Below are 19,649 nucleotides of genomic sequence, written 5' to 3'. Positions count from 1 at the left end.
TATGTATACATGGATGTATATGTGTGTAATGTAATTAAATGCTATACAATATAAAATCATTTCTTACTATGGGTTGGAGTCAAAATATGAGTTAATTCTTTCAGAAAAGGTTTTTTGGAATTGAGGCTTCCTGTTACACTTGGTTTTGAATCTGCTAGAGACATGTTACTTACTCCCATTGGGTTCTGACTTCAATTTGCTGGAGGCACTGTTTTATTATAAGCAAGCCCAAAAGGAGAAATGTAAGAGCAGAGTCTAGTGCCTCCTGACCAACACAGAATTCTATATGATTTATATAGTTCTGGGTCAATTAAGCCATGGCTGTGATATCAAAAGAGAAAATGAACTAAACAAAGCTTTATTTACTGCCTTTGTGGTCATCAGATTGTACAAAGTGAAAGCTAGCTTTGTAGAAGATTAAACAAGAACTTTGTTGTTCACCATTGAATATCTCAAGAAACTTCATACTCCTCAGGAAATATAACATGAGACAGATGGGATAAAATTACAGACTTTTCTTTTCACATGTTTAATCAGTTTCTCCTGGGTTCACAGAATGCAAGTATCCTCTAAACTTCTGTTCCTTACTGAATATTAACTAAGACAGCACTTGAAGGAGTTCAAAGTCCTTGTGTCAACAGGATTATTTCTCAGGCTTTTCATCAAATATTACCATGAGCCATAGGGGTTTTCTATGGGGGAGGAAGCTGTTGTTTTTTTGTTGTGGGGGGAGGGAGAAGAAAACTGTTGTTTTTGTTTATTTTTTTTAAAGTAAGTCTGAATCAAAATTTTGCTTTTTAATTCACAATTTGTATTTCCACATTTCATGCAGAGGATTTAAGCTGGGGTGTAAATGGATGAAGTAAATTTTAACAAGTAGATGTCCATAGGGAGAGTCTTCCAAGAAGGTGGGAAAGACCTAAAGATACACTCTAACCTTAGCAGCAGTTTCCAAATCTTATTTGCATGTGGTAGTCCCGTTGAAAGGCTCTTCTACATATATTTCTTATCACACTCTTGTAATAGTGGTTGAATATTTCTGAGGTGCAGTCCAGGAACCCGGATTTCTTCCAATAAACTGATTAATTGGTTTGAGCCCCATGCTTCTTAATCCTGGCTGTACATTAGAATTAGGGGTGTGTAGTCGGGAGGGGGAGACTTCCCTGGTGGTCCAGTGGTTAGGACTCTGCGCTTCCAATGCAGGGGGCACGAGTTCAATCCCTGGTCGGGGAACTAAGATCCCACATGTCACACGGTGCAGTAAAAAAAAAAAAAAATGAAGTATGGGGACACTTTTATAATAGCAGATGCTTGGGTCCCTCCATCCACCAGAGAGTCCAGCATTCCTGATCTGCGGTAGGCACAGCCATCAGAATTTCTGAAACAATGCTAAGGTGATTTCAGTATCAGCTAGAGTGAGAATCCCTGGTGTGGAGGAGGATGTAGCAAATCTGGCATTGTACAAGCCATACCTGCACAGGCTTCCCCTGGTCTACCCGGGGAGCCAGGGGGACCAGGTGGTCCAACAGCCCCTGTTTCTCCATAGCTCCCAGGACGCCCTGGATCCCCTGGAGGGCCTGCCAGAAATAAGAGCATAATGTATATAACAAACATACATATACTTTTAAAAATTCACACACAATTGCTTTTTGTGAGGCTTGCTAAAGTACAACAAGAGATTGTTTTGTAGTCTCTCATCACATTTAAAATGCAATATCTGGGTGGCACAGTGGATAAGACTCCGCAATCCCAGTGAAGGGGGCTGGGGTTCGGTCCCTGGTCAGGGAGCTAGATCCCACATGCAGCAACTAAGAGTTTGCATGCCACAGCTAAGGAGCCTGCCTGTTGCAACTAAGACCCAGCACAACCAAATAAATAAATATTTTAAAAAATAAATAAAATGCAATATCTTAGACCCTCCTCCACAAACACGTGAACTTGAAGTAGTGCTGAATTTGTCACCCACCTAGGCTGCTTTCTTCCTGGAGACAGCATCTTGGCAGGTGTTAGTCAAATGGTTTTACACATTTTGAGCAATTAAAAAATGTACTTTCTGAAAGGTAACATAATAAAAATCCCAGCGTACAGTTTACACTCTAAAATAAAATTTGATGTCTTATGCTGATAGAGACAAACCAAGATGCACATCTCTACTTGCACTTGTATATGTAATTCTATATTCATGGTAAAGTCGTATACTTAGCCTGCCTAGTGCGTAAACTACAGGAAGACTGCGCCAAACTCTTCTTTCGGGACTATGCAAATCTCATTTTGGCATAATTTATAGAAAAATGGAATGGAACACAAACCTTTGAGTGGAAGAGGTGGAGTTGCCAAAACCCCTGGTGGTCCTGGGTGCCCACGGTCTCCAGAATCTCCCTGAAATCATTCATTCATTCACTTCTCTTAGAAATATTAATATTTTTCTCATGTTTCCTGGCACTGAGTAAATATTAGAATGATCAAGAGTGTACTCATATAGGAAATGAAGCCTACAGGCTGACTAGAGAAATAAATAGTTCATGGTGTTCTAAGAGGAGCAAAAGCATGCAACCTCCACCTGCAAGCAGAAGTAAACAGCCAACTGGCAAAGTTCTCCCAAAAGAAAAAAGAATTCAAACTCCAAAAATGCTTCCATGCCCATAAACTAGGTGCCTCTGAAGCTATAAGTTTCTTAGCTATATTATAAGCATTAATGTTTAACTTGGCACTCTAGGACAAATAGCTTATTCACCTATAGGCTCTGAACCTACATTTTATTTTAGCAGCAAATATTGTCCCCCTTAATTGTGTCGCCTTAATACCACCATGGCTTGTCCTGTACAAGTGCTGAAGGTGAAGTCACAGAGGTTACAAAGGAAAGAAAAAATGCAATAGTGTTCAAAGCAAAGAGCTCTCCACCGTTCCCTCTGTTTTTAATAGTGATACTATATAATCCCTATGGAATTTTTGAATCTTTATTTTTCACCTTCAAAAGGATCATTGCTCAAATGTAAAATGTAATCATTACAACATGTATTAAAATAATATAAGCAAAACTAATTTTTTAATGATTCTTTGAAATATTTTAAAAGATAAATTAGATAGAATAATGGGTATAGGATGTTATCAGGCTGCACTCAAATAGGCTCACATTTTTTACCTTTGGACCAAGAAATCCAAATGACCCAGGATCTCCAAACAGTCCTGGTTCCCCCTACAAATAACCAAAAACATGCCTTTTTTATTTTTATTTTTTTAAGTATATATAAAATATTTATTTTTATGCACATATTTACCTACAAAATTTATACAAAACAATGTAGAATATATACGGTGCTGTGTTCATGAGGATCAAACAATATAGGTAATTACAGAATATCACAGACCACAGATGAAATTTGACTTTTTTAAAAAACGTGTTTGGGTGACAAATTATCTCATTCTCATTTAATCTGAATGACATATGCTCACTGAAATTCTGTACAAAATCTTAACACTGCTTTTGGATTGCATCAGACAGTTTCATGCTTTAGTTTTTATATACACAGTAAAATCATGTAACTTAAATGTGTTTCCCATCTCATTACTGTGTATGAGTTTACATGCCTTGGTACAACTTCTGAATAATACTGAATTGCATTTACTACTGAAAATGTATTTATCCTCTCTGTAATGGTGTTCATTTACCTTTAATCCTGGAAAACCTGGAGATCCATAGGAACCAGGCTCCCCCTAATCAATTCACAAAAATCAATACAAGCAGAATTAAATCAAAATACACAAACCAGTTGCAATGAATCATTTTTCACCTTATGAGATTGCTTCGTGGATATTTAATCTTGTCTGCAAAAGTAGCTGAATAAAGGAAATAAATATAAAAGAGATTCCATTTCTTTATAACATTTGCTATTTTAATTGATCTTTAATCTTATTCAAAAAAATTAATGTCCTCAACAGGGCTTTAAATTAAGAACATAGTTTTGTAGTTTTTGTTGCTCTTCCATTTCCATTTATTTAATTTAATGCTTGTACTGGGCTAAATATCTTTGAATCATTGCAATATAATTTGTCTAGAAATTAATAGTTGGCCTATGCATTATCAGCAATAAAAATTACTATGGAAGCTAATATTGCCTCATTAAGTACTAAATCTGGAGTCAAATAAACTCAATGCCCATGCGCACTGGGAGCCGGGCTTCATAATGACTGTTTGAATGGGGATGCCATTAGTGACATGTGTGGAGAAGTTTGAGGCCTGATGCTGTGCTCTTTTTTTTCTAGCTATTGCCCCTAGATCAGTAGCTTCTTTTATCAAATAGGCTTAAATGAACAATTCCAAGCTACTATCACACTGACACTGAGCCAGTGAAAAAAATGCCACGATCCCTTTACTTCCTGTCAATTCTCCCATCTTCTGCTTGCCTGTTTTTTCCAAATAATATCCATGGAAGGGATGCTCTGGGATATTTAGCTATCACACAACTCTTGCTGACCAAAATACAGTATTCCTCTTTGAGATAATCTCCACTTTTGAGCTCTCAGAAATATTGATCTAGTCTTAGGAAAATGTGAGCGAGAAATGCCTCCAACCTCACTGGGTGGCATGAATGATCCTTACCCGAGGTCCTGGGAACCCAGGAACACCTTTCTCTCCTTTTGCCCCAATACCAGGTTCCCCCTTAAAGAGATGAAATATAGAAGGGTTCAAGCAACAATGCTTCAGCAATATGGAATGCAAAAACTAAACGAGAAATAAAAATCATTGCCGGCAGCTTAAGGAAAATAACCACTTTGGAAACAGTCTTCCTACAGGATTATGATAAAGTAGTGAAAAATTCTAGTAACAGATCAGCATTTAAAGCAATGATAAGGGACTTCCTAGGTGGCGCAGTGGTTAAGAATCTGCCTGCCAATGCAGAGGACACGGGTTCAATCCCTGTTCTGGGAAGATCCCACAAGCCACGGAGCAACTAAGCCATGTGCCACAACTATTGAGCTCACGTGCTGCAACTACTGAAGCCCGTGAGCCTAGAGCTGGTGCTCCACAATAGGAGAAGCCACCGCAAGGAGAAGCCGGAGCACTGCAATGAAGAGTAGCACCCCCTCACTGCAACTAGAGAAAACCCTTGTGCAGCCAATAAATAAATTAATTAATTTAATTTTTTATAAAAGCAATGATAATAACCATGTAAAAAATGTTTTTAGATTAAGAGAGTACATCATAAAAACTTTTTTAAGTTATTTAAATAACTTACCTTGGGTCCCGGTGGTCCGGGAGGTCCAATCATTCCAGGCATTCCTTTAATACCCTAAAATTCACAATGAACATAATCTGGCTTACTCTTATTTAACATACTGAATTCCAGCCCTTTCAGAAATTACCTCTTTCAACAACCACTTTCCTAATTTTTAAATAAGGGGTTACTCTTCAACTGTCGCTAACTAGCACCTAAGATCCAAGCGCACCTTTAAACCTGACACTCTTCAGGCCAGTTCTGCGTGAGAGGTGTAACATCGTGAGGCATGGGGTGGGGTGGGGGAGGTGCAGGGAACTAGGGAGCCACCATGGAACCAGGGCAGCGGATGCACGCTGGGAATGCAGCCATTGAGAGGAGAGGCTCATTTTGAGCAAGGTGGTGGAACTGAATCCAGGAATTGAAAACTGACAAGGGAATGTACACATGGCATCAGAAACATCAGTGCCAGAAGCTGCCGAAGAAATTAATATTTGCCAAGAGTTTATTATGTGCTCAGTTCTATGCTGTCACCTTTTCAATTATCAAAGCATCAGATCCTTATGTAAGATCTAAAGGACAACTAGATTTCCAGTGGTCTTTTCAGCCACCATATCAAAGACGCAGAAGGGGGACTATATCCTGGAGGACATGTCACAATTTTGCAGCCCAAGCTGGGTCTGCCACTCAACAATGGGGTAAACTTGCGAACACTGGTAACCTTTCCAAGGCTCATTTTTTCAATTCTGTATAATGGAGCTAATAGTAGTACCACCTGTAAAGGTCGCCTTGGGATGAAGGCAGCATTGCATGTAGGTGCTCAGCCCTTTGCTGGCGCGGGAACATGTTCAGAAAATGTTGGCTAAGACTACTTTACCAAGGTAACATATAGATTGAGAATTACCTTTTCTCCTTTATAGAGACCAGAATCAGGTGGCTGCACCAAAAGGGTGGGTCCTGGAGAACCTTGTTGGCCAACCTCACCCTTTAAAAAAAAAGTGCAGATAATAAGAATTTCATATTAGCTATATTTTGAAATAAAATGTGAAACAAAGAAGACTTCCATCCACATACCATAATTTATATTGTTTACAAGCCTGTGGGTCATGAATTTAAAATAAAAATCATCACAAATACATAATGTAATTTAAATGTTTATTGTTTTTTGTAAATAATACATACTTACTGTTAAAAATGAATTTAAAAAATAAAAGTGATCCATAATCCTGCCATCTGGAGGTAATCTCTATTAAAACTTTGGTACAGTTCTCTGTGGTGTGCGTGTGCTTGTATGTATGTGTGTATATAACTGTATACACATGTATACATACACATATATGTCTACATATATAAATACATGCATATGTGTGTACATACATGTATATGTGACCAAATGATCTGTTCAACATAACTTAAAATATGCTATAATCATAGTAATACTATATAATAAACAAAATTTAAATATAGTTTATTTTTTATATTTTATGAAAATTTTAAATAATCTATTTTATGACACTATTTTTTGCATATTTTCCTATTATACTAGAAATTCTTAAAAAACCTGATTTTTAATGCCTATACAGTAATCTATCATAATAATATACTATCACTTACTAAGCTATTCCACTTTGGTTAGATTTAGGTTATAGCTAATTCACTAAAATTTTACATTTCTCTGTAGGAAATCATTAGCCAAAAGTTTTCATTTGGGCCATTATAGATGTTATTCTCTTGGAGAAAAAAATGTTCCTTGAATTGGTTTTGCCACAATATAACCAAGATTTCCCACCCTTAATTAGAAGATGATTATTTTATACTTTTCTGAATATTTCTATTATTTTACACTTGGAATTATGTTCCCTCTTGTGTCACAGTTAAGAACAGGCAGTGGGTCAGGTTGTCATCTGTGTGTACAAGCCAGGCCCTTACTGACTGAGCTCCTTTGGGCAAGTTCCTTAACATCTCCGTATCCCTAGTTTCCTTAATTCCTCTAAATCTGTCTCCTTCTCTGTGAAATGGGGATTATAATACTGCCTGCCTCAAACTATTCCTTTATTGAATAGATAATGCACATAAAATGCTTACTACTTTCTGCAAAGTAAATGAGAAAACACAATCAATAATTGAATCCTTACCTAAACCTGGGAAACTACAGAAGAACCAGGAGGTTAGAGACATGGGTTTGGTTTGTTTTTCTAGATGTTCTCAAGTACCTAGCACCTAGTACCATAGTACCCAGTACCACAGTGTGGGTGTAGTAGCAATCTGTTGCGTGAATAAGTGATTGAACAAATGCATAAACACTCTGTATTTGCCTCTTGAGTAAATATGTAACATGTATTGGTAAGATAACCACACATTCTTATAACTGGAATAAACCTATACAAAACCCACAAAAGCTGGCAAGCAAGTAGCTCTTCAAAATGTTGATCACATTGTTATTCTTCTCATATTGTGACATATTCATTTTAGTCAAAAGTACAGAAAAGATAAATTATGAAGAACAAAATTTAAATGATCCATCATCACATCCCCTGGGAAAAAGTGAGTAACAACCATTTAGGACAGTGTTTCTAATAAAAAAAAGGGTGGACATTCTGGGAGATCTGCAGCAACATTTCAAAATTATGTCCTTATTTACGTGACAATCCAAAAGAATTTTTTAAAAATGTATCTTGGATAATTTGAACAGCCACCTCATAGCCAAATAATTCCATGTGACTCCTATGGCCTGAGTTTGCAAACACGTCTGACCGCGTTGGTGCCAAGGCCTCTCACCTGGCAAAGTTTGCCTCACTCCACAATGCGAGGTTTCTCAAACATATTCTCAGGAGTCCATGATTTCCAGGTTTGAAAAGCACTGTCTTCATCTATTTTTTTCCAGTCATTTCTCTAAATTAGTGGTTCTCAAGGTGGGGGTGGGGAGAGTGGGGAGGGAGGGGAGGACTGGGAGATGTCCTCCCCCAGGGACATTTGGCAAGATCCTGACACATTTTGGTTGTCACAATGGAGGGGAAGGAATGTTACCGGCATCTAGTGGGTAGAGGCCAGGGAGGCTGCTAAACAGCCTGCATCGCACAGGACAGCCCCATGACAACAAAACATCAGCGATGTCAAGGCTGAGAAATCCTACTCTAAGTGTGTATTAATAACTTTTTGTTGCTGTTTTGGTTCTATAAGTTGAGCTTATACTTTTGTCACCTGTACTTTCTGCTCACTATATCCTAGGCATTTCCCCACATCATGACATCTTCCAATATATTTTTGGCAAGCGTGTCTTTCTGCCAAATAGCTGTGCCGTAGCTTTCCCAAGCACGCTGGAACTCCATGAGAGCAGAGATCAGGTCTGTCTCGCTAAATCCGCACACCCAGAACCAATCCTAGTCTGCCACAGGGTAGATGCTCAATAGCTATTTGCCTGGCACAGGGCAGATGCTCGATATCTGTTTGCCCACAGTTGTTGAAAGAGCCCCTCACCAACTCTTAGGCATTTAGATTGTTTCCAGCTGAGCTTCCACCTTAAAGCACTTTTCTAAAGCTTATCCTTAGTTTCACGTTTCAGCAGAAAGGATATGGGTGTGACGGGGGTGGGGGAAGGAGTGAAAGATTGTGTGTTGCTCAATGCTTTGGGTCACAGTTATTTATATTTTTATTTATGTGTGTAGTGTAGGATTCTGATGAAATTTGGGAAATTAAGCCAAACGAATCCATATTTAAACAAAACTGTTACTCCAGATATATTATCAGAAATGTTCCATTTGGGGCTGGGGGAAGTGTGTCATATAAATTACATTGAATTTACTGTTAGATTTTGTCAGAACTGTCATTTTATAGTCAAGGGTAATAGTGCTGTGATAATTCAGCAGGCAAATTCTCATCCGCTAAAGCTGGGTGGTGACGAGAGAATGAACACAGGTTAAGTGACAATCAGAGCAGCCTCCTCGACCCAGGCAGCCCATACATTTTAACATCTGCTCCTCTGTGCAAAAGGGGGTTCTTACCGGGTCTCCCATTTGTCCCTTCACACCCATGCCAGGATTACCCTGCAAAAAAAAAGAAAAAGGAAACTAATTGCTTTTGAATATTAAAAAGTAATTACAAGCAATAAGGCTTCTGGCTAAGCAATTGGTTGAAGTGTATTTATCAAATACTTCGGGGATTCTAAAAAGAGGTAAGACGTGATTCTGACTAATATCAGCGGTAACTTATCTCGTTGGACATGGACATATTTGTGTATCTTACTCATGGCTGCCTACCTTCAAGCCTGGACTCCCACGAGGGCCTGGAGGTCCCTAAATCAATAGCAAAAACACAAAAATTACTTGTCAGTCATGGAAATCAGAATGTGTCCTTGTTGGTCTCCCAAGCTCCTCTTTAGGAAACCCTTAATTTTGAAACACGCACGACGGGCTTCCTACCACGGCTGGGCTGTTTGCTCCCCCACACCCCACCACCTCCAGGGACCCGAGCTTCAGGAGGGACTCATGCCCATAATGGTGTGTGTGCCCTGATTTATCAGGTGATAGTCTCCCAAAAAAACCACCTGTGCCTGACCCAAGACTGCAATTCTGCTTTCTTTTGCTTTATTTAAATGTCAAGTCAGGGCTTTTGGAGGGACAGAGTCAAGCAGCGCTGTACTCACCGCTAACCCCGGCTTTCCCGCATATCCCACTGGGCCTGCTGGTCCTCTCACTCCCCTTGATCCCTAAACGTGAGAAACATCAGTGCATTCGTTACCAAAAACCATAATCACTGTTCACGTGAGAACTGCGTGTAACCCCAGGTGGCTAAAGACCTCCAGAGAAATCACAGTCCTGGACACACCTGCCCTGCTGGGTCATCTTGGACAGCAGCTGACGCAGCTTGGAAAAGGGCACAGAGCTGACAGACGGTAGCACTGTGGAGGGTGTGACTAACTCCTATGTTTGGGATTAAATTAAGACTCAGAGATCAATCTACTTATTCACAAATAAATCTTGTAATAGCAAAAGTAGAAGACAAGGAAAATTTGTTCCACATACGTTATAACTGTAATATACTTCAAGATGCTCTTAAAATATTAGTATTAATTAACATTAAATGAGTTAAAATATTAATGTATTTATACCCTAACATATTCTTTCAACATGCTCTATAAGATCAGTGTGAATAGGAATGTCCCCAATTCAAGATCAAGGCAATTCAGCCATAAATAATTTTCTGGAACATGTTAAGTTACGGCATAATAACACAAATTCACAAGGAAAGGTTATAGTTGGGCAGTTCCAGAAGTATGGAGAGAGGTGCCCTGTTCTCCTGCTCCCCTCACCCATGCTAAATGATTTGTGAGCGTGCAATGGCATTACTCTCTCCTAGAGAATGAACTGGTATTTATTTTAACAATGACAGCAAGGTATCTCATTGACAACACAGAACTGAGCTTCCCAAGTAGTCAGGAAACCAACCTGGGAAAGGAACTCTATCAACAGGCAGAAGTTACCAAGGAAAATTATAAGTGAACCACTGGGAGGTAAAAGTGCTTTCAGTTTTAATCTTGTGAAGATTGATGAATTGGAAAGACAAATATAATCATTGAATTACAAATTCCAGGAACATGAAGATAGGGCAAAATATTAAATATAATATACAATTACTCAGTGGGCAAAATCATTTTCACTGGACATACATTATTTAGATAGCTTCTAAGCGAATTACCTTCCTAAATATTAAGCGACTATAGCTACCTGAGCAATACCAAATGATCATTACAAGATAGAAGAGAAAGGTGAGCTAGAGCTTGCTGAGATTCAAGGACGGCTCTGTGGGCCTGTGACCTGTGCAGTTACATAGGGCCTCATGTTTGATTTAATGCTCTGCTGTCACCAGCTTGAAATTCGTAATAATTTTTGAACGAGAGACTTTCATTTTACACCGGGTGGGCCCTGCAAATTAGGTAGCTAGTCCTGCTGAGATGCAAACTAGTGGGGACCATAGGCTATTTGAGAAGCACACGGCCTGCCTGGGAGACTTACTGGTGAGCCGGGAGGTCCTGGGTCCCCTCGGTCGCCCTACAACAGTATCAGTACATTGCATTAGAAGAGCAACACCGTTTCCCTAAAACACACAAGACGTAAAAGTAAAAACACACACACAGGAATTAGTTGGACTGTCTGTGCAGTTTGTTCAATTTCTCAGTGTTGAAAAGACAACTGTGGAAGGGCTCTATGGAGGTGCTTTTCTGTCTCCATTCTTAAGCCCTGAATTCTACTTCTACTCAGCCGAAACCAGGGAAAGATTGCTGGAGTTGTGAGGACATGGAATCAAGATGAGATCTCATCTTTCAGTTCAAAATTTTCTAAAAAAGAAGTTCTAAATTCTCAATCAGATGGTCCGTTGCATCAGAGTTTAACTGCCTCTCGTCTGGTTGGCAGCCCTTTCCTCCCTTAACTGACACCTTGTTATCACCCCAGAGCAGATTAAAGGGAACTCGTGTCGAAATTCTCTCACTCCTGCCTCTGGACGCCTCTACTGCTTTATGACTCTGCCCTGAGACTCCATATACTTTAAAGGATCAAGGGGTGTGTATTCTCTTGAACACAGACCTTTTTTTTTTCAAAATGTAAAATATATTGTAAAATATACATAGGATAAAAATTTAACATTTTAACCATTTTTAAGTGTACGGTTCTGTGGCATTAAATACATGCATCACGTTGTGCAACCGAGTTGTGCTTCTTGTTGTCAAAACGTTTTCATTTCCTTAGTGGAAACTCTGCACCCATTAAATACTAGCCCCCCATCCTCCTTCCTCCCAGCCCCTAGCAAGCACCATTCTACTTTCTGCCTCTATGAATTTGACTACTCTAGGAACCTCATCTAACTGGAATCACACTTTTTTTTGGTTCTTCTGTGACGGGTTGATTACACTTAGCATAATGACCTCAGGTTGATCCAAGCTGTAGCAGAATTCCCTGAGTTTTTAAGGCTAAATAGTATTGTGTTGTACATACGCATGTACCACATTCTGTTCATCCATTCGTCAGTGGGCAGACACTTCAGTTGCTTCCACCTTTTGGCTGTTGTGAATATGCTGCTGTGAATATGGGTGTACAAGTATCTGTCTGAGTTCTTCCTTTAGTTTTGGGTAGAACAGATTTAGAAGTAGGATTGTTGGATCATAGGGTAACTCTACATTTAATTTTTTGAGAAATTGCCCTACTGTTTTCCCCAGCGGCTACATCATTTTACATTCCAACCAGCAATGCACAAGGGTTCCAACACTTCCACATAAATACTAATGCTATTTTCTGTTTTTCTTTTTTGTTCTTTTTTTTAAAATAATGATCATCCAAATGGGTATGAAGTAGATATAGGCTCTTAAGACCATGGTTTCTCCAAGGTTATTGATCTGCCTGCCACTTTTATTAGGGATCCTCTATTTCTCTTTAAGATGAAAAATTCTCTATATTCATCTTCCTTTCTGTCTCCCCTGTTCTTTCTTGCACAATTACCAAAAAATACTCACCATAACTAATACTGTACATTACAGTTTAGAACATGCTACAGTATAAATGATTATAATAGATCATCAGCACTGAGAGGAAGGCAGGGTAGATATTAATTTTCTTTCACAAATAAGTAAAATGAGGCTCAGAGAGGTTAAAGGGGTTGCTTAAAATCACAGTAGTAGGTAAGGGTCAGCCCACTCTTTCCAATACATCATACTGGTTCCTAGAACGACCCTGCTTTTGATGCTAAGTTTATTAATGTATCATTTTAAACTATAAACAGAAGCATAGTGCTTGCTGTTTAACAAGTAAGAATAGGCACAGGGGCTATAAACAAATATTGAGTAAGGGATCACCACTCAGCTGTGCCCACTCCAAGGAGCACAGAACTTGGGGTCTTACAGACGCAATCTAGGACTACTGTAATTATTGTAGAATATCCTTCCTTAAGAGAGATGACCATGTCTTAAAAATGTACTGTATTTCTCCTCTTGAGTTTATCATAGCTAGCGATCTCCTTCTGCTTATCCATGGCTACTCAAATTAGAGAGACACGGTAGTCTTTCAAGAGTTTATTTCTGAACATTTGTACATCATTCTCTCTAAAAACACAAAAGCAGTTAATTTGCTAAGGATAGTGATATTAGGTTTCTATAATTTCCAAGTTCAATAGTGGTGACTTTTACCATGGTGGATGATAAGTATTAACGTCACAATATTTTAACTACAAAGTAATTAATGATTCTCAGCTGGGAGTGATTTCTCCCCCAGGAGACATCTGGTAATGTCTGGAGATATTGTTTGGGTGTGTGTGTAGGGGGGTGATGTTATTGGCATCTAATGGATAGACACCAGGGAAACTGTTCAATATCCTACTATACAAAGGTCAGCCTCCACGACAAATGATTACCTGGCCCAAAATGTCAATAGTGCCAAGGCTGAGAGACCCTGAAATAAATGTATTCATTGCAGCTCTGCAAGAATCATTGGAAGGTAGTGGAATTTTACAGCCAGAGAAGCTAAAGCCAAGTGCCTTCACACAAGAAGTACGGGCCATCCCAGAGTGTCAGGGTAATGGTCAAAACCAGTGTCCTCAGAGATATTTCAAAGGAAATCTCAGTCCATGTGTTTTCTGCATGGGTTTACTTATACAGAAAAAAAAAATTGTTTTGAACCCACCCTGATGATAAAGCTTACCTGAATACCTTTAATGACACCTAAAATGAACACTGAATTTCCTTTTTCTCCTTTTTTCCCAAGAAGGCCCTGAAAATAAAATATTCACTTAAGAGAGGAAAACAGTATATTACTATTTCTGTATTTTTTTGCAAATGAAATATTACTCACCAATAAAATTACCATTATAATCATATTTCACTAGCAGAGATTTCTTTATTCTCATTATTATTATCTTCCTAAGGTTCTCATATGTACTTATTGAATATTTGGTTAAGATCTATTAAGGAATCTCCTAAGGCAGAATATCTACTAATATATTTATAAGTATATTACAAATATTTATTATACATTATAAATATGTAATATATTTACATAGGTTATATATAATACTAATACATTTATAGCTATTTACTAATTATTCAGCAGGAAAACTGCATTTTCCACACAACATAATGCACATAATACTTGGATTATTCTTAAAAGTAAACAGTTTTTCAGTTGCAAGTAATAATTTATGCCCTAGAAATAGCAAAAAAATTATTTTATCCATTTAAGTATTTGTATTCAAAACAGAGCCTAGGTACCCTTTGTAAGATTAACTTTTAAAAAACACAACATGTTCCTTTCAGAAGGTTTTTATACATAGCTGCAAGTTTGTTTACTTAGAGTAATTTTTTAAAGTGAATGAAATACCTGAATGTACTTTCTCCCCAAAGTTTTCCTACTTAATATCTTAATGTCCTACTTAGTATCTTAATACATCTTAACGTGGTTACCCCATAACAATTCTACCATCTTCATATATCAACTTCCTATGAAGGACAGACAGATTTCAAAGTTAATCCCTCTTAGGAGAGTGCCTGACTTTCTTCCGATGAGACATACTAAAGAGTTTTGTGGTAAATTACATCAACAGTTTCCTTGATAAATCAGATTTGCCTATACAGGTAATTGTTGCTTCGCACGGTTCCAATACGTGTGAGTTTCAGTTCCACACATAAGTTACATCACACCAGTCCTCCAACCAACTGGTTCAAATTTCAGTTGCCACTATCTATGACCCGCGTCACTGCATAAAGCACAAACATCACGGCTAGCTCATTGGTCCCCAAATCACTGCAAAGGTAATACGTGAATCATGATCACCAATTGATCATATCACTCCTTTCAAACTCTGGTCACTAACATCTGTTAGGTCACACGCAGACAGTGAAGTGTCTGGCCGTGCTGCTCCTTGTCTCCCAGTGATAAACCCAAAGGACTTTTCATAAAAACAAATCACTGACAGAGAAGATTGGCCAATAAAGAGAAAAATGAAAGGAGGAAATGAAAAATGCTAACTAACACTGGAGGTGAAATTCAAATAGAATGTAAGTGGAGTTAGGGAAAGAACAGATATTGTGGGAATGTTGTCACTGCTATCATTCAAGCCAGAGGAATTTAGGAAGACAAACTTATCAACATAAAAGAGGGAAGTGCTTGTGACCAAAAGGATGAAGATATGCCAGAGGAAGTGACACAGGTAGAAGAACTTCACGTTAAAGAAACTCTTAGAGATATTTCACCACACTGGAAGCTGGTCCAAACTTAGAACAGAGTGTGACATTCACCAAAGCATAGAAAACACATGCACTTCATGTCCTAAGTTACAGGACCAGAAGACAGCAAGCACAGCTCAAACTGCCTTGATAAGTTTTCACAAAGAAAGAAAATCCTTTAATTCTCAATGTCTAATGTTTTAGATTACAATGTACTAAATTATTATTTGTTTTTTAAAAAATTTCCTTATATATTTATGATGTTTTAATGAAATATCTTAAAGGTCATGGAACTAAATTTTCCCATTGGATGTAAAGGTTGCTTTGTGTGCCTTCAGATTGCATGCTATTATTAACGTCTCATACTCTGGTGCAAAATGAGGACTGCCCATATATGAAATGGGTCAAGAGAAAGAAAATTGCTTTGTAAAGAGACCATCATGACAAACTTCAGTACTGTGGTCAGTACTACATGCTGTGTTCAAGCTAAAATTGAGAACCCTGCTCTCTTGAATGTTCATGGATGCTCAGTAGAATGAGATGTGAGCCAATTTGAAGATCTTAAGAAATGTGCATTCACCAGACTGAACTTGAGCCTTCCAGGGGCTGAGTCTGAAAACAAAGAGTGGTTGAGAAGCTTAACAATGGAAATTGGTTGTTACTTGGTACCACAAGAAAAATGTGAATATGGAAACTTCTTTTCGACTTTTGTGTTCAGATCGATTGTTTCTACTATGATCTGGAGCAAAAGGAAAACTTATAAAAGAAAGCAAGATGACTGTGGTGGTGATGAGAAAACATTTTAGAAGGAATCTTGGGAAATGATATTTCATTTAAGAAATGGAAAGGCTAAAAGACAGTGACAGAGAATCAGTTTGGAAAGGCTAGGACTTCCCTGGTGGTGCAGTGGTTAAGAACCTGCCTGCCAATGCAGGGGACATGGGTTCAATCCCCGGTCCGGGAAGATCCCACATGCTGTGGAGCAACTAAGCCCTCGAGCCACAACTATTGAGCCTGTGTGCCACAACTACTGAGGCCCATGTGCCTAGAGCCTGTGCTCCACAACAAGAGAAGCCACCGCAATGAGAAGCCTGCACACCTCAATGAAGAGTAGCCCCCTGCTCACCACAACTAGAGAAGGTCCACTCATAGCAACAAAGACCCAACACAGCCAATAAATTAATTAATTAATTAATTAAAAAAAGAAAGGCTAAATCATCTCCAGTCTTTAAGTGAGAAAAAGGAAAAGAAAGAGAGAGAAAGGGGATATAAATGGTAGAGGAAAGGGTAGCTCTTGCTGAACTTATGTTTAAATAAAAGTTCAAATTTTTGAAGGGAAAAAAAACCTAAGAGCAGTAAAATTTTCTTAAGTGCTGGACATTGTCAACTAATTCTGGACCTCCATTCCAAATCTCCTCCATTTATCTTTTTGCTAGAAAGCTAAAAATTACATTTCCCAGAATGCTTTAAAGCTGGTTGTAAAGTAGGTTCCACCTGGGACATGTACTTATGAGATTCTGGAGGCAGAAATGAGGAAGACATCCTCTTCTGGTATTGCTGATGCTGCCAAGCAGGAAGGTAGAAGCTTGAGTGTCTGCTGGTGTCTTTACATTTGGAAGAGCAGTGGTTGATGTGCAGGAGCAGCTTCTGACTTCTGAATCCTAGCTAAGTGTGAGCCCTTGAAATCAGTAGTCCTGCAGTAATCCCAGAGTTTCAATCCTCCAACAATTATAATGTGTCAAATTCCCTGTATTAAATTCCTTTCTGCTTGAAAGACCTAGAGGGGTTTATGTATCTTCAGTGAACCCTGAACGATAAACAATCTAAGCTTTGCTAAGTGGCCTCCCTTCCCCTATTATCCATTCTCCATACAGCAGCCAGAAACATCTTGATAGAACATCAGTCAGATCACTTCTTCCTTCCTTAAAACCATCGAGTGCCTTCCCATGGCATGGAAAAGAAAACCCAGTCTCTTTCCACAGTCTTCAAGGTATCATGTCTTCTAGGTCCTGCCCAACTCTCTGTCCTCATCCTCCAGTCACCCCTATTTGTTCGCCAGGCTCCTGGCACACTTGTACTAACTCAGTTTCTTGAACACATCAAGCCTGTTCCCACTGGAGGACCTTTTCACTTAAGAGTCCCACTAGGATGAGCTGTGGCTGTCTTACTGGGGGGCCTTGTGGGCCAAGAGCTCCTCTTTCTCCTGTAAACCCTGGATCACCTCTTGAGCCATTGTAGCCATCGATGCCAGGTTTGCCTCTGGATCCAGGAAGCCCTGGGTGCCCCTACAGGAAAGAAAATTATAGGTGAAGCATTTTTGCAAGAATACCATGACAAAAAGGTTATGCAACATGGGTCCCCAAATTATGGCAACTGTGACTTATATGTTGTTCAGTTTTGTGAAACTTCCTTCCCCACCAAGTACTATGTAGCAGAGTAAAAATAATTAAATCTATTTTCATATACTCCAATTTAAATTTAGTTTGGAGTATTTTTGAAATTTGGGAGGAAATCTTCCTTGAAATCCCTAGAAAGATTCTAATGAATCATAACCACCCCCCAAAATACCTTTCCCTTCTTTCCTTTGGTTTTCATATTAGAAATGAGAGCTTCAAGCCCACTCCCACCATGAGGACTCACCAGCAAATAAAAACTTTCATAACGAGCATAAATTTATTTCCAGAACATTGTACTTGGCCTGACAAGTATACTAGCTCATATTTTGGAATGCTTTTCTCCAAGCTGTTTGAAAACCTTGTTCTTCAAATAAAGTGTTTTGGGCTTAGAGTTATTACACAAAATTGAAATGTACGCACCCTTCCATTTACTAAAATGAGAAAATAAAGGAGAGTCTGCCATATATGATACATGATATATATCATATGTGACACATATGACATGTGATATATATCATATATGACAATGTATACCATATAACTATGACATATATGATATATAAATATTATGTATATATAGAGAGAGAACATGAGATTTTAAGGGGTTTGATGATTGTCTCTCCTTTCTTTATAAAAATGGAGAAAACTTAAGGATACTTACAGGTATCCCATCCAAACCTGGAAATCCAGGAACACCAGTTGGACCCTAAAATCCCAGAAAATAAAACAAAGATATAAGTTACTAAATTATTAGATTAACAGGTTAATTTACTTAAAAACATTAATAATTATTGACATTTAAAAAAAAACCTTATCAGTCATTGTCATCTATTTTTACATTAAGGAGCTCAAATGCCAACATTTAGAAATCAACCCTTTATGCTTTTCTTTTTGTACTCAGGAAGCCAACTTGGCAATATCAGTTCAAAGGATACGTTTAATATCCTATAATGAGAAATATAACTTCTCAGAGTCTACTTATCCTAGAGAAACAAACTTTTAAACAAACTCTTAAATGTAAACACAGGTAATTTACAGGACTGTCTCTGCACATTTGCACTACACGAAGTTGGACTAGGATCTCAAATTCTCATCAACAGGCAATAAACTATAGTTTTATCCATATTATGGCCTATTATACAGCGGAATATTATACATTTAACATATTTTAAAAGAACAAGTTAAACCTACATAAATTAATGTGGAATGATCTCCAAGCCATATGGTTGAGTTAAAAAAAAGAAAGCCTCAGCATGTTGCATATAATATCATTTAGGTTTTTAAAAAAACCATAAAGAAAACCACTCCTCACTGGGTAAACTCATGTATTTAAGGGCCTAGAAAAGGTCCAGAAAGGCATGCTCCTCTGGAAAGGGGTTAGGAAAGAGGACTGAATATCAAAGAGGAGTTTAGACTTGATTTTTATAAGGTGGAAACAGGTACTACTCATGATTATTTAAAAATCTGTCATAGCAATTCTGGTGAGTGTTTAATATGTATCTTTCACTTAAGAAGAGGTTTACCTTATCACCTTTGTCACCTGCTGCTCCAGGAAGGCCACTGTCACCTCTCATCCCTTTCTCTCCTGGAATTCCAATGGGTCCTGGTGGTCCCAGGGGTCCAATAGGACCCTGTGGCCCTGGTGGTCCTGGTTGACCCTAAGAAGAAAGATTAAAATGGCACAGGGTGGATATTCTTAAGTAGTGTTCTTTAACACAAATATATGGTGACTTGGCTTTACAGAAGACTGGAAAATTAAAGATGGAGCAAACTCTAATAATAGAAGCACAAGCAAACAACTAATTATAAAAAAAAAGAAAATGTTGCTTTTTT

The 19,649-nt window shown here is 38.3% G+C and overlaps 1 protein-coding gene across 1 annotated transcript in view; it reads right to left on the bottom strand.

The window, feature by feature from the left end:
* The window catches only part of COL4A4 (collagen type IV alpha 4 chain), a 105,985-nt gene that overhangs the window by 68,035 nt on the left and 18,301 nt on the right, over positions 1–19,649 (bottom strand). Inside the window, exons 3-17 of the mRNA XM_057746495.1 lie at positions 19,340–19,474; positions 18,478–18,522; positions 17,589–17,705; positions 13,901–13,969; positions 11,228–11,263; positions 9,859–9,921; positions 9,473–9,508; positions 9,218–9,259; positions 6,121–6,201; positions 5,238–5,291; positions 4,601–4,660; positions 3,670–3,714; positions 3,143–3,196; positions 2,310–2,379; positions 1,473–1,577 (exon numbers count right to left, since the gene is read on the bottom strand). Of these exons, the coding sequence (XP_057602478.1) occupies positions 1,473–1,577; positions 2,310–2,379; positions 3,143–3,196; positions 3,670–3,714; positions 4,601–4,660; positions 5,238–5,291; positions 6,121–6,201; positions 9,218–9,259; positions 9,473–9,508; positions 9,859–9,921; positions 11,228–11,263; positions 13,901–13,969; positions 17,589–17,705; positions 18,478–18,522; positions 19,340–19,474 (1,012 nt within the window). The remainder of the gene's footprint in view (positions 1–1,472; positions 1,578–2,309; positions 2,380–3,142; positions 3,197–3,669; positions 3,715–4,600; positions 4,661–5,237; positions 5,292–6,120; positions 6,202–9,217; positions 9,260–9,472; positions 9,509–9,858; positions 9,922–11,227; positions 11,264–13,900; positions 13,970–17,588; positions 17,706–18,477; positions 18,523–19,339; positions 19,475–19,649) is intronic.

The sequence above is a fragment of the Hippopotamus amphibius genome, chromosome 8 (genome assembly GCF_030028045.1).
Source record: "Hippopotamus amphibius kiboko isolate mHipAmp2 chromosome 8, mHipAmp2.hap2, whole genome shotgun sequence".
In the NCBI taxonomy this organism is placed as follows: Eukaryota; Metazoa; Chordata; class Mammalia; order Artiodactyla; family Hippopotamidae; genus Hippopotamus; species Hippopotamus amphibius.
Note: the sequence above shows the minus strand (reverse complement) of the source record. Positions and strands in the feature narration are given on the sequence as shown.